The sequence below is a fragment of the Cottoperca gobio genome, chromosome 1, assembly GCF_900634415.1.
Source record: "Cottoperca gobio chromosome 1, fCotGob3.1, whole genome shotgun sequence".
Taxonomy (NCBI): Eukaryota; Metazoa; Chordata; class Actinopteri; order Perciformes; family Bovichtidae; genus Cottoperca; species Cottoperca gobio.
Window position 1 is genome coordinate 3,890,445 of NC_041355.1, and position 14,562 is coordinate 3,905,006.

Sequence of the window (14,562 nt, forward strand, 5' to 3'; positions counted from 1 at the left end):
TTTACAAACAGGCAGATGGAATAAAGTTGTTGCACAGGTCTTAACAATTAAGTCACAGACAGACATAGATATATATTTTGTTCACATTGTAAGCAATAATAAAACATACTTTACTTCTTTACATTCATCAGTTTGAGTATTGTTAGTATTTGTATTTTATCGGAGTAAAATTTGGAATTAATTTCTCCATCTAAGTGAAAAGGAATATATTGGATGTTACAAAAGCAGAATCCTCGGAAAAAAAAAAAAAAAAAAAAAAAAATATATATATATATATATATATATATATATATATATATAAATGTATGACAGTCTCATAAGAGACACCAGTATTTCTGTCTTCACCCATTTTGTAGGATAGTTAATTTTGGTCTTTTATTTATCACATAATAATAATAATAATAATAATAATAATAATAATAATAATAATAATAATAATAATAATAATAATAATAATAATAATGACCACAGTCAGATGATTGTAAGCAGTGTAATTTATTAGGTGGAAAACAACTTTTACAAAATGCTATCATGTAAATCCAAAATACATCATAACCAGTGATTTATACCAATGCTTTGAAATACAATCAGGCAAAAATAGCTGTTTAAATGCAAAATACAAAATACAATTTGTGAGCTTCATAAAGTAAAAACCAGAATAAATAAGCATACAGGTTTGGTTTAAATTCATACATTTGTCAAATAAGCAATGCTCAATATGTTTGTACTCTTTCACCAACAGGCTGCACACTAACCAAAATAATCCTCAGATACGTTCTGAGCCGAGGCAGCGTCTGAAAAGTGAAAGAATTAGAATGAATTCCCTGAGAAATATTTTTGTGGAGGAGGTGTCGAGGACAAGGTTGGAATTGAGAACATTTCGTTTTGTTCAGGTACGTCAATCGACGGTGTCTCAATCAAATCTAAAATGAAAAGACAAAAATACAGGATACAGTTAATGTTAAGATAAATTAAAACCTATTCAACAAAGCAATGTTTCAAACGTTTATTTTTCCAGTCTGAATTTCCTTTTTATTACCGTCATCAGCTCTTTTGTTTGGAGATGGAGAGCTGTCTGCCTCCTCCTCTGGGCCCAAGTCCTCAATCCAGACCTGCTCATGGCCCTCCTTGCCTTGTGACTCTGTGAAGAGGGTCTCCACCTGGGGAGGGGCTGCGGGAGGGGCAGCAGCTGAAACTGAAAAAGGGGCTTGGATTAGGACTGGGACTGGGAATGGAACATCTTCTAGAGCTGGAGCCGAATCTTGGACAGGGATTGGAGCCGTATCGAGGACTTTGTTGGGGGATGGAGCTGTGGGTGAAAAAAGGGCTGGAGTCGGGATAACTGGAGCCGGAGGAGTCAGAGTAGGAACAAAGATGGGCTTTTGGATAGATCCAAACACTGGCAGAGCAGCAGGGGAAGCAAGGGCAGATGAAGGTTTTGATTCCACATCAAGTACAGATGGTGTTTGATCTGGGATAGCCTCAGCAGGTACAGGCACCTCCGCTACTGCAGGAGCATCCCGAGGTCCTGCCTCCTCCTCCTCCTGAGTGACAGATTTCTCCGGCTCGCTCTTCTTGGGCCTCCCTCTCCTCTTTGTGCCACTCTCAGCCCTGGGTCTTTTCCTCTGGCTCTCCATCCTGAGAGAGAACAACAATTGTAATCAACCCTCAACAACAGTCGACAATGATACAGATCTTTGCAACACTTTTGCAAAGCTAATAGTACAAAGTCCTTGACCTGGATCCGGGGTGTCAATAGAAACACACAAGCAACCTTTGGTTTCCTCTTGCTACATATTCAATATAAAGCAGAGGAGTGATAAGCAGCTGGAGTGCTGATAACGATTTAACCGCGCATTGTGAAGTACAGTGTTTTATAAAGTGTTGTTACTTAAGCCCTACTAAAGCATATCTAGCTGATGCTAAAACGTTTTTTACTCTCCATTGCATTTAAACCATTATTTACTGTATCATTACACTTGTAAATACTGAAGATTTTGTCTGCACTGCTAATCCTATGACGGTTACTCCAAGTGAACGTAGCTGTAAATGTAGGTCACTGCACTAACATTGGCTGTGCCTTTGTATAAATTTACCCCAAAACCCACTCGTTAGTCTCCTTCGCTTCTGCTTCAGCTTTTCTCTTCCTCAGAAGATCCCTGTCCCGCAATCGGCGACGGATCCCACCTATAAAACAGAGAAACCATGCTAACAATGAGAGTACGAGATCAAAGACATACAGAGCAGTGTTTTTTTACGCATGACCAGCAAATGTGGTTGACTGATGGCGTATATAAAGATGTGGTTTGCTGACAGAAAAACTAAACATGTCTCTCATTTGTTGTAACAGCAGCTCAGCTGTTAAAGTCTCTGTCTGAGTTCACCGAAAGACACCACACTGTATGCAAATGAATAACTTACTCAACTTTCTAGTGTGGAAATACTGAAGTACTTCAGAAGAAGAGAAGTAAATGTCAAAAGTTACCTTGTTCCTCATTCAAATGTTTATATTCCAACTCTTGTTTCTCTTGTTGCAACGTCTCCTCCATTCTGAGTCCTGCTATGAATGAATTCAACTCATTTGCAGGCAAGCACAGAAAAGAAGAGTAACTTCTGACTGTTGTCTACTCCCACCCCTAAATAAATTATCTGGTTAACCATTACCAAAGTGCTGGAAGAGTTCTTGCAGCTTTGGTCTTATCATATTTGTAAAGCCGGAGCAGTTGGCACAGAGAAAAAAAAGGGACTGGAGTAAATGGTGTGAGGGCAGATAGGGATAAAGGATGTTAATACATTTAATTATTGCTTATTGGACTGAAATGGTGTCTTAATTAAACTAGTAAACATACTACAAAATGAAAAAGGCTCTTCGGTTTTGCGTGCATGTTTATGTGCAAGTCAGCAGCTGACAGAGAAGCTGAAACGTGCTGTTGCTTAGCATTGGCACAACTTTGACTGAATTTTTATAGACAATTATTCAATGTCTAAATTGCCTAATATTGTTGGCTGGCACAAAACAGGTCTAGACTTGAATTAACTTCTGAATATGATATAAAGGAGTTAATATACCAAAGCCCTGTGTTGCTTTCTGCATAAATAACAACATTCCCCAATAAAGAAAACTGTCTTTATTCTTTTTCTTATAAAGCAATATATTGCTTTATAAGAAAAGTATATAAGTATATAAGTACTCTGGGTGGACTCGGTGTTGAAAAGCCATCAGATAGCCTGAGACCGAGCACGAAACCCTGTCTTTAACAGGAGTAAGGGCATACCCATCTTATCTCAGACAGCTGCTCAGTTGGGGTGTGTTCTCAATCTTCTCACAGCACATTGAGCCCTGATGTGTGTGTTTGAGCCACTCAGAGAAAGAAGCCGTCCAGCACAGTAAATAACACTCATCTGCCAATTGCCTCCAGCACTGTGGAGGACATGTTGAGGGTCTCTTGGTTAAATTCAAGGAGCTTCTTGAAATGTATGCACTTGCGAGATCGTGAGATGTAAATACATGTGTCTCTTGTAGTATGTTCTTTATGGATGAACATATGGCTACAGACAAGTTGCAGTGGAAAATGTGCTCATGCACAATTCAATTATACACTGACTGCGATTAACAAACTGTCCCATTGTTAGATTCAAACGAAAACTGACACAAACTATCTTGAATATTTAGCAGCACATCAATTATCAATGTGACTCCCAGCTGGCCGAGAGAGCACACTTAACTCCTCAGCTGATAACAGACACAAGAGTGGACTCCTTCCAAGAATGCACATCTTTCCCGATGACAGATTATCAGTATTACTGTTACACACGCACAAAGGGCTGTCACTCACACCCCTACTGTTGCACAATGCAACTCATATTTAAGGAACGTCAACGCAGATATTACAGTGGCATCTTCTGGTGTACATGTTCAAATACTGAACACTGATTTAAAAAAGTTGATATATATATATTTAGTACGTATAACTTGCGTAAGGCTCAAGACTATTTTGAAAATATGTCCCGAACAGTGAAGTCTATATCCTGAATCCAATGTCAATTTGTGTTAAATCTTTATTACTAACTAACTAACCTTAAAAAACATATGCATCATTCTACCAAAATCCTGAATATAACTGCTTAATAATATTTTTAATTCATAAAAAATCAACATTTCCTTCCCTCAGTAGACTTCTGCTTGAGGGCTCTGGTGTCTCAGGAAGTAAAGGGGGTGGGGTTGGAGGGGGAGCCCCTGCTCTCCATGTGCATATACAATGCTCTCTTTACTGCAAACCAAACACACACACACCCCCCCTCCTTTCTGGCAGTGTGTCCAAACGGTTAAATGAATCTGGCATTTATGAACCAAAAGTACAACACAGTTTTATCTATTATGCACTTTATTGAACCAAATGGTAACAAGGATACAAATTCATCAACAATTACAATAATGAAATTGCCAAACAAAGGAAGGCAACAGGTTTTTAGTATTAATCAAAAAATGATTTCTTTATAACGTTAGATAAATCAACTCATTTACACATTGACTGTGAAACAATAACAGTATACATATATCAAACGTGGACATGTTTCCAAGCTATGAAACATTAAGTTAGATAGATAAACAAAGTTGACCATTTGACCTACTTTGTCGATGTGTAATTGCTTAAATACCACTTTGCGTTACATGTACACATTTTTAATCTGCTTTCCATCATTTAATAAAACTGACTTTAAAGACAAAGGGCTCCTGTCTTCACTAAAACATAGTACAGTTCTTTCCTTGCAGAAATAAATTGCACCATAGCACTGTTTTGGGGCAGCGTCATGTTTTGTGACTGCAATGCCTTCATGGAGGCGATGGGCGTTTCTGGACGCAGATGGCGCTGTTGAGCATATATTTTGTTTCAGTCCCGTTTCCCTCCATGGTTTCTCCTCTCTCCGACTAACTTAGCGTTTGGCTCAGTTCATTATACAGTCCTATATTCTCCCTCCATTAGGGCATCTCTGCCTTTGGACTGAAGATCCCACCAAAACCCAAGAGAGAAAAGTTTTACTTTCATAGGGCACGATGGACATGAAAAAGAGGATCCACTTGGAGCTAAGAAACAGGACACCGTCTGATGTGAGTCGTGCTTTTTAAAACCAACCCTTAGTTTTCTGGCTAGCCTTTTGCTAGCTGCTTGCTACTTTTTTTTGCTTTGCGAGTGACCTGTGTGGCTAACGTAATGGTGACCACATGGGCTTTAGGTTGTTTCTCGTTTATAATAGGGCGGAAAACACTCGCACAACAAGCTTAATCCTTTATACTGTTCTGGATTGGGCGTATAGGGGCAACGAGAGGAGAAAAGCTATATTCAATCGTTACTTTGAAACGGCGATTCCCCCCAGCTTGCTGGCATTATTGCAGTGGTTTAACCGTTTCGCAGCCTCCTTGGTGCACACACGATTCAGCTCGACTCCACCGTTGTACCACAATTACTAAAACTTCTTTTTACGCTGATATATTAGGAAATTTGCTTCCTGCGCCGCGTTTTGGCATTCACAGAGCGGTATATTTTATACAGACCTTGGTAGCCATGTTTGCTGCTAGCATAACTGCTAAAAATGGGGCGCTTTTTTTCCACCACAAATGTTCTTACAACTCTAAGGCGTCCGTGCTACAAATGTAGTTTTTGTTACATTCAAACGAGCCATTACCGATCACGAGTTTTAATGTCTTGAAATGATGATAATATCAAATGGACCAGATTCAGCAGCGACAACAAAAAACAGTCACTTGATTCACGAGTCATCCATACCTTGACCACTTAACGTTAAGCCACTGTTACTCTAACCGGTTGATATTTACACAAACCGTAACAAATAGTCAACTATTACTGTTAAAATTAATTGTTTAAAGACACGTTTAGGCTGTCTATCCAAGTTTTTTTTTTTTTTTTTTTTAAAGGGAGTGTGCAGCCTAACACAAAGAATAGCTTGCACACTTGTACAGCAGCTACGTTACCCTTTCATATCATTGCATCTACTCGTGTGCATATTGCATATTTATTTAATGAAGTCTGGTGAGCAGCCACCTAACTTAGTGTTTTTGTTCCCGCCACATCACCCCCCATTCGCTCCACTGGTCAAAGACAACGAAAATATATCCAGTTGTAAACCTAAAACGTCAAAAACAACCACGATTCGTACAGTAATAGCTAGTAAAGCTAAACTCGACGTTATTTGCTACTAAACGGGTCGATTTGTTGGCCAGCGGCTTCATGAACCGAGCCAGCCTGCTTGAATGACACGGAGATCCGGTGCACCTCGCTTGATGCGTGGGCAGACAAAAACTCGACGGTCGACGTTTCCTCTCGACTCATGCAATGAAATAAAAACTAATTTAACATCGAAAAAAATCACTTCTGTAACGTGTAAGAAAGGATACTAATTATTTCTAAACAGCACTTTTTTTTTTTGCCATTGAAGTGTTCAGAGAACTGCATACTGTATCTCAGGAATCGCCATGTTGTCATTCTGTCGTCTTTGAAGCTCTGGGAGAAAGGAACTGTCTCCATCTTTGTTTTTACTAAATTTCCGTTCTCAATATATTTCCTTCGACCTGAAACGACGATGTACCAAACTGTAACCAACTGGCAATAACGGTCGTTCGCGCGACGACTAGGAATATTCCACTTCCCAAATGAACGCTGTTTTATCGAGAGAGAAAAAAAAGAAACTCTTTACTAAGGGTGTATTCGCAATCCTTTCCGTTGCTGTTGGGTTGGCTAATGGCGGGCAGACAGACCGCTGTAGCTGCTCCTCTACTGCACGGCAGCGTTTAAAAGGGGCAATGGCTAGCTTGTAGTTAGCTTGTAGCAAGCTAGCTCAGTAAAAATCATTGCATTTGTCATTAGTGACTGAATCAGCAGGGCACACGGGAAGCTACTGCTTTGCTCTTCCTCGTTTACAATGAAATAATTACACGAGCAGTCGTGGCTGGATGAATTAAGCACACAAGTGTTTTTAGATGGAGACGCAGTTTCGCAGGTTTTACTTGAGAAATCGTGATCTTTGACGTTTGACAACAACTTTTTTTTTTTGCAACCTTTTTTGTCCCAACACTGAATTGCGCAACCAGTGTTAGCTTTTAACAGACTCAAACTAACTCCGCCTTCAGACTTGTTTTTCTAATATCTTACAGTAAATACATTTTTAATTACTTTGCACAAAGCATGGAGCATTTGGCTTAACAACAACATCCCATTATTAAAAAATATTATGTTGTTTGCAAAGCTTGTTTTCTGTCTCTCTCATTGTTTTGTATAGAAAGGAGTTTATAAAATAGTTTATATATGAAATATCATGAATTTGTTTAGTTTTTTAAGAATAAATTATGTTTGATCACTACTAAGTATAGTTTAACAAAATGCACAAAACCGCAGAGACGACATTCTTAATGTGATATTATACCTTTTCTACATTTCAGGTACGAGAACTTGTCCTTGACAATTGTCGATCAGTGGAAGGGAAAATTGAAGGTCTCACAGCTGAGTTTGTCAACCTGGAGTTCCTCAGTTTGATAAATGTTGTCTTAATGTCAGTCTCCAGCCTGCCTAAACTAGGAAAACTCAAAAAGGTAAAAAAAATATGTTTCACCACCTTCGTTTCACCATGTAAAATTATGAATTATGACAAAGTGTCAGCTGGAATAACATTTCCTTCTACCACCTTTCAGCTGGAGTTGAGTGACAACAGAATCAACGGCGGCCTTGATGTTTTAGCAGAGAAACTACCCAACCTCACACATCTAAACCTGAGTGGAAACAAATTGAAAGACATCAGCACATTGGAACCGTTGGTATGCGTTTCCTATATGTTGGAAGCAACACTCTGACACCACACACAGCCATCTGCATGCCTACAGACTGTGTATACTCAGTGTTAGGTCGGTGCAGACATTGTGCTTTGTTGTCTCGTGTTAATGCAACTAGACAAAGCATTCTTAATAATTATACAAAATCTGGTTTTGCACACAAATGTATTAATATAAATGTGATTGCAGTTAATTAACAGCATACAGAAAACGCATACATTTTTAATTTCAGCACTGCTTTCTGCATATTTTGTGTTGTTACTGTCTCTCATATACTGGAACTAACCCTGAAAACAGTTCAGGAGAGATCCTCCTTATTATATGCACATGTATTTAATACCTACTTAGAGGAATTTCAAACATGATGATTATTATATGGAAATTCGTACAGGAGACCTTGGAGCAAACTGCGTACATGATTCTTCTAGTTAGGGGTGCAAGAAGGCTGATTTTGTGGTTATTCAGTTGAGAAATGAATTCTCTAATCCAGAGAATGAAGAACCTGGCGAATCATAATGGAAGAAATCTTCTAATCCAGCATTGCTTTAAAGGAGTTCTGCAAGCAGCGTCCTAATGCAACCAGAGATGGACGGTGGGGCTGGGCAATATATCGATACATATTGAACTTAGATTTTGGATGTCATAAATGTCATGTGGCCTCGTTTGAAAGGCTGCACAACAGTGAAATGATGTAATATTCTGAAGTCACCAGACTAGTCTAGCTGTTCTATTATTTAGCTTTACCCACTTAGTCATTATATATTATATATTCTGTAGATATCTTGTGAAAGCATCGATAGTCAACCCTACAATATCGTCGCATTGACGTATTTGATAAATATTGTGATATTTGAGTTTCTCCAAATCACCGGTCCTAATTAAAGGCATGCTCAACTCAACTGGTATACAAAAAATATCCACCGGTTGACACATTTTACAACACATATCACCGACCTTATGCTCAATACACACACACACACACACACACACACACACACACACACACACACACACACACACACACACATCAGCAATCCAGTAGCCTTAAGTTGACGTGACATGCAGCAGTCTCTCATCACCGGACTTCACTGCTTCTTGATCAACAGAAAAAGCTGGATAACCTGAAGAGTTTGGACCTGTTCAACTGTGAAGTGACAAACCTGAACGACTACAGAGAGAGTGTGTTCAAGCTGCTGCCACAGCTCACCTACCTGGATGGTTATGACCTGGAGGACAGGGAAGCCTCTGACTCTGACGGAGAGGTGGACGGAGAAGGCGCCGATGACGATGACGATGAAGGTGAGACGTTCTTCCAATACCTCAGAGATCTACGACATCTGTATGTCTGGAATAGCTGGAAAAATTAAAAAGTCTTAAAGGGCATTGAGGCAATTTATCTAAAAATAAGGCCTTAATTGGTATTAAAACGTCTCCAATCAACCTTTCAAAGGTAAGAAATTCTGACGTTGCATTTTAAAATCTCCAAATAATTGCTAACATCTATTTAAATTCCTTTCGCATTAACGTCACAGATCCGGATAGCGGAGAAATTGGACGGAAAATTGTTCTTAAATTAAATTCTGAGAGTTTGCCTTCGGGCTGCAGGAACACCATTTAATGAACGGCCTCAACTGAACATGGAGTTTATAACGGTTGGACTTTGGCTGCAGCATGATTCCAATTTGTGTGTGGTCGACTGACTGTCGTCTCTTTCGTATTGCAGAGGGAGAGGAGGAGGAAGATGAGGACGGAGAGGAGGAGGAGGAAGACGAGGAAGAAGACGAGGAGGAAGACGAAGAGGAGGTAGAAGGAGAAGAGGATGATGAGGTCAGCGCAGAAGATGAGGTAATAATATATATTTTTTTAAAACATGACGAGAGTATTCGGCAGAAAGTCATTTTTGGATGCTTCGGTTTTAACTTGTATTTTGTTCACATAGGAGGAAGACTTTGGTCAGGAGGGAGAAGTGGATGATGAGGATGACGATGAGGATGACGATGAAGACGGTATGTACTCTGTAGTTTGAACACAGCCCCCTTCGCATATCAAAAATGAATTTAAACCCAGAGCACCTTAAAACGTCGTAAAGTAGTATAAGTACAACATCACATCACAACTCCAGACTCTGCACAAGGCAAAGAATTGGTTTGTGTTTTTATGTCCTCTGCCTTGTACTGTAAGGCAAAGAACTGTCGTTGCAATGAATACTGCAGACGGGGAGCGGAAATACTTAAAAGTATGTCAAAAAAATCTTTGTATGAATTCAACATTTTATATCTGTGGGAAATAATTCTGCAAAGGACCATTTTAGCTTATTGTTGTTTTTAAAGTAATCAAAGGGCGGTTGTCACATGTGCGTAAACTGCGGCTGCATGGCCTGGAAGGGACAGTGTTTATATATGTGTATATAAACTGCAGAATTAAATTAAAGAAATGTGTGCATAGAATGGTGAGTGCATGTATATGAGGAATAATATGACACCTGCTGGTGGTTCTGTTAAGTGATGACGCTCTGTGCAGGGGAGTTCACAGGGTCTTATCACATTCCACACCTACACATTACTAACCACTCGTAGTATAATTCAAATAAGACATTATTCTTGGATCAAATATACTCAAACGGTACGAGGAATGTTGATCGCATCAGGCATAAAAAACAAAGCTTGTGAGTGTAACACATCTGAGCTGGGGAAGGGCCGGTTAAATCCTGAAACATGTCAGGACTGAAGATGCATATCTGACACTTTTATTTTCAGCTCTTAATCGTGCAACATTATCTGTTGTAGTGACAGCGACACATGATCCTGCCCATTCTTAAACACTGCACACTCTCCCTAAGATCCCATTAGAGGATGTGTTTTGATAATGCTTAAAGATTTAAGTTGTTTGTAATACTTATCAATAAATGAATGTTAATTAATTAATAGATCTGTATTCACTGTTTCGCAAATTTCAATTTTTTTGTGGTCTTGGCACTCGATGACATCACATGACACGGATTTCCTCTTTGCCCCCAGAAGCAGAAACTGTGAAAGGCGAGAAGAGAAAGCGAGAACCAGAGGATGAAGACGACGATGACGATGATGAAGACGACGATTAAGAGCAAAACTGAAAAACGAGAGCCTACCGAGTTACCCTTCCTCCCCCACAAACCCGAACGTCCGCCCTCCTACAACTCGCACCGCCTTTGTAATCCACGTCTACCCCCCCCAGCTCTGAGCTCTTTTTATGGGGCAAGACTGTACCGGATGGGTGGGCCGAGTGGAGCTGCCGCCCCTTTTTTTCTCTCCCCCCCCCTCCCCCCCAATGGAACTGAGAGCCACCCAACACCCTCCACTTCACCCGCCCCACGGCCCCGAGGTTCTCAGGCAGCCCAGCACTCAGCATTCCACGATTTCACTGTTGATCCCTCTTTATGTATTCCCGTGTGAGGACTTTGGGACTGGTATCTAGTTTTGGGTCTGTGCTTTTAATATTTTGTTGGATGAATAATTTTTTGTTGTTGGGTTTATTGTTTCTCATTTGTCTTTTATTGTTTTATTTTTTTTTTCTTTCCCTTATTTTTCCCAATAAAATTATTGCTATAGCTGTGCAACCAGCGAGCCATGATTTTTAGTGTGGCCGCCTGTTGCACAAATCAAGGTTGTAGCTACATTTTTACTTTCTGTATGACAAAAAAACAACTTTGTAAATAAAATGTTAACATTTTGTGCTTTTTCTCTCGTCCTGCCTTGATTTTCTGGTGTCCTAAAGTTATTGTAAAGTTATGACGGCCATTACTATTATTGTTCTGTCAACATGTTCTCTGCACTGATAATGATCGACAGAAAAATAAGGTGTGTGTGTGCAAAAATACGAGACAAGTTTTCCTCTTTCCTATCTTGTTAATCAATCAATTACCCTTTTCTTGTGACTTCTTGGGGGGTCCTGAACCCCATGTTGGGAACCAGTTGTAGTTTAAAGTGACCAATAACTTGACATATGGGCATGTGAGTATTGTTTTAAGACAGCGTTTTCCCAAACAAGGTTAATGCTGCAGCAGCTTGTCGTCTGTAGTGTGTAAAACAATATTGTTCACTCTACAGAAACAGTAATGTGACCCCGAGATAGAGAGCACTGGCCTGTGACGCCTTTATTTTTTTAACATACTGCCCAACAAGAGCAGATAAACTGCATTACTGTGCTTCCGAGGAACTGTAATTTGTTTTTAAAAGAGTTAAAGGCTGCTGATCTTCTCCAGGCTGCTGCTTCTTTTAGAGCCCATTTTTGGAATTTTAAGCCAGACAATCATGTCGAGATGAAAAATGTTTGCTGTCCACATGTTGCAGCCTGAGAGACTCCAAATAGTCAATAGTTAACTGATCAAGCTCCAGCGCTGTTGATTTTGTAACAGAAATAGCTTACTCTGCTTACATATGAATGTGTTTGAGCCTTGGAGTGAAATGTTTTTTAACTTCAATTTATTTTTTTAGGGAGAGAAGAGACTCCCCAGAAATGTTCAAATTATATTGTATGTGATTAATATTGTTTTCGAAACTATATTAAAAGAAAAAATGCATCTAGACCAGGCACAGTGAGGTCATACGAACCCAGCAACAACCCTTTAATGAAATGGTTTTATTAAATCAGACATGTCCAGACAGTGAATGCTACAGTCGACTCTGCAGCTACATTATTGCTCCAGTATAACGTAAAGGCTGCCAGAGTGTGCATGCTTTGATACCGAGAAGTCTCTGGAAAGGATTGATATTGTTGTTCTCATTTGGCTTGTTGAGATGTTTTGGAATTGGCCACATTCATAATAGAGCAACAGAATGATGATCCATCTAATAGTAAAACAATCATCACTGTGCCACACCATTGTGATGATTCATTCATAAAATAACTCCACACTGCTTATTGTTAATAATTCAAACTAATGTATAACAAGTGGACATTTAAATTATAGTCAAATGAGGCCTGACTGACACTGGTGCAGCACACATATCAAAAGATATGGTATTTATTGATCTAGCCGGCAGTGAAGTCATTATTGTGATGTTTTAGTGTCATATGCTGCATTCATGTGGTGTCAGAATAATCAGAAAAATGAACGCTCTCAAGTCGGCGAAAACTTTGATACACGACTTGCAGAGTATTACGCAGAAATGTTGGCAATTTTTGCTCACATGTAATTTGTAATGTGGTTTTGGGTTGTAACTGTGGTTGCTGTCCACAGAGTATCCTAAAAATATATTTATTAGCATTAACCCTGATAGCAAGTCAGATAAAGTTTATTTTACTGTTTTTTTTTAAACGCTCTGAGCAATAAAATACTACACATCTTTGTAGCGTCCATGTTGCTTTGAAATAGTGTCATTTTCACCATAACATGGAATCAAATTCAATAAATCAAAAGTTTAAAGGGGTACTCGAGCAGTTTAAATGAAGCTTATGAACTCATAAAAGAGGAATATCCTGCTGCTTCTTACATTTCCCATAATGCAACGATTAGCATCTTTTTTAGTTAGAGCAGTTAAACAGACGTAAAGAAGACAGAGGACATTATTCAACTTGTATCACTAAGCCTTTATGAAATAAAACTCGACATGAAATGTGTTCTCAGGAAAAACGCAATTTTAAAATGTCTATAATTAAATAAAAATGATGTCCAATAACATGTAGTTATTATGAAAATGAATGATGAAATAAAATGTTACAATTCTGAAGTGAGGTTTTAATAATTCTTTCAATAATTGTATTTTTATTACACATTTTATTTTTTAATATATTGAAGATTTTGAGGTTCCATAGTTTGTGGTCACACGGGGAGTGAAAGGTTCAGTCACCATAAAACAGTGACTGGCAGCTGCTTTGTTATTTAGCTACAGATATTTATTTGTGGTTTAAACCGCATCAAGCATTGAATCCCCAAGCTAACCAACGATTGTTCTTTAAATGTACAATGTTGGCAGATTTTCTTAATGCTTTTTCATTTGCATTTTCAAACAGAAACTTTATAAAAATACAAATAAAATTGTTTTTTTGGAAGAAAAATAAATGATTAAAAAAAAAGGGAAACATGGACGCAACTAACCCTAACCCTTCAACAGTTGTGATGTGATCCAATCAGCTCTTGAGCAACAACAACAGTACACTGTGGGAATGTGTTGAGACTTGTCCAGCAGTGGGGGTTAGAGGTCACAATGACCGGGCGATGCTGCTCCTGGATAAAAGCCAGCCAGAGGCCAAAATGTTCACAATTGTGTTGAGGTCAGCATGTCTGCATGTGTGTGCAGTATCCATGTGTTACAAGTGCATGATCATTTGTGCTGTATCCAAGTTATCTTAGGATCAACAGCTGTATTGTAACATCTATGCATATTTATGAGAATCGTTCCTCTCAACATGGAGAACAAGGGAATGTTTAAATTCTGAAAGCAACACAATTTGAGACACTGATCCGACAACACTATGTACACCATTCAGAAGTTCCTTGAGGAAAAACACATTTCTATACGCCATGAGGGTGGACTTTGCTAACTGTAAATGTATTTACAGTTATTGCAGTCTTTGCATTAACGGATCGTCACAGCTAAGCATTTAAAAACACTGAGGAGTTCCCCGTCACGTGTAAGTAAAATGTTCATATTAAGAGATGAAGACCCGCCTCCCTGGTGAGTTCTCTTCCACTAGCCTCATCCAGACTTTGTCATTCCACACAGAGGGTTTCTTTCAAA

General features: G+C 39.0%; 2 protein-coding genes across 4 annotated transcripts; one reads left to right on the forward strand and one right to left on the reverse strand.

Annotated features, from left to right (window-relative positions):
- Positions 1 to 476: 476 nt before the first annotated feature.
- Positions 477 to 2,659, reverse strand: hemgn (hemogen). Of its 2 annotated transcripts, none has more exons than XM_029436839.1 (4): positions 2,486 to 2,659; positions 2,097 to 2,187; positions 1,040 to 1,638; positions 477 to 923 (listed from the first exon to the last, which is right to left on the reverse strand). In XM_029436839.1, exons 1-4 carry the CDS (start codon positions 2,547 to 2,549, stop codon positions 811 to 813), a joined length of 867 nt encoding a protein of 288 aa, XP_029292699.1. In that variant the 5' UTR covers positions 2,550 to 2,659; the 3' UTR covers positions 477 to 810. The 2 variants fall into 2 exon arrangements, with proteins under 2 accessions (XP_029292699.1, XP_029292707.1); XM_029436847.1 differs by having other exon boundaries at positions 2,109 to 2,187; positions 2,486 to 2,658.
- Positions 2,660 to 4,758: 2,099 nt separating this feature from the next.
- anp32b (acidic (leucine-rich) nuclear phosphoprotein 32 family, member B) lies at positions 4,759 to 11,559 on the forward strand. 2 transcript variants are annotated; one of them, XM_029437878.1, is made up of 7 exons: positions 4,759 to 5,110; positions 7,457 to 7,606; positions 7,706 to 7,828; positions 8,950 to 9,142; positions 9,567 to 9,688; positions 9,783 to 9,849; positions 10,864 to 11,559. In XM_029437878.1, exons 1-7 carry the CDS (start codon positions 5,057 to 5,059, stop codon positions 10,941 to 10,943), a joined length of 789 nt encoding a protein of 262 aa, XP_029293738.1. In that variant the 5' UTR covers positions 4,759 to 5,056; the 3' UTR covers positions 10,944 to 11,559. The 2 variants fall into 2 exon arrangements, with proteins under 2 accessions (XP_029293738.1, XP_029293658.1); XM_029437798.1 differs by having other exon boundaries at positions 4,766 to 5,110; positions 10,861 to 11,559.
- The last annotated feature ends 3,003 nt before the right edge of the window (positions 11,560 to 14,562 follow it).

What these genes read in the sequence shown, in the direction of transcription:
- hemgn (XM_029436839.1), bottom strand. Translation starts at nt 2,549, where the DNA reads ATGGAGGAGACGTTGCAACAAGAGAAACAAGAGTTGGAATATAAACAT. An exon ending in ACTAACGAGTGGGTTTTGGG is followed by an intron (nt 1,639 to 2,096) that starts GTAAATTTATAC and finishes GTTCTCTCTCAG; the next exon opens with GATGGAGAGCCAGAGGAAAA. An exon ending in AAACAAAAGAGCTGATGACG is followed by an intron (nt 924 to 1,039) that starts GTAATAAAAAGG and finishes TTTTCATTTTAG; the next exon opens with ATTTGATTGAGACACCGTCG.
- anp32b (XM_029437798.1), top strand. Translation starts at nt 5,057, where the DNA reads ATGGACATGAAAAAGAGGATCCACTTGGAGCTAAGAAACAGGACACCG. An exon ending in AACTAGGAAAACTCAAAAAG is followed by an intron (nt 7,607 to 7,705) that starts GTAAAAAAAATA and finishes ACCACCTTTCAG; the next exon opens with CTGGAGTTGAGTGACAACAG. An exon ending in TGAGGATGACGATGAAGACG is followed by an intron (nt 9,850 to 10,860) that starts GTATGTACTCTG and finishes CTTTGCCCCCAG; the next exon opens with AAGCAGAAACTGTGAAAGGC.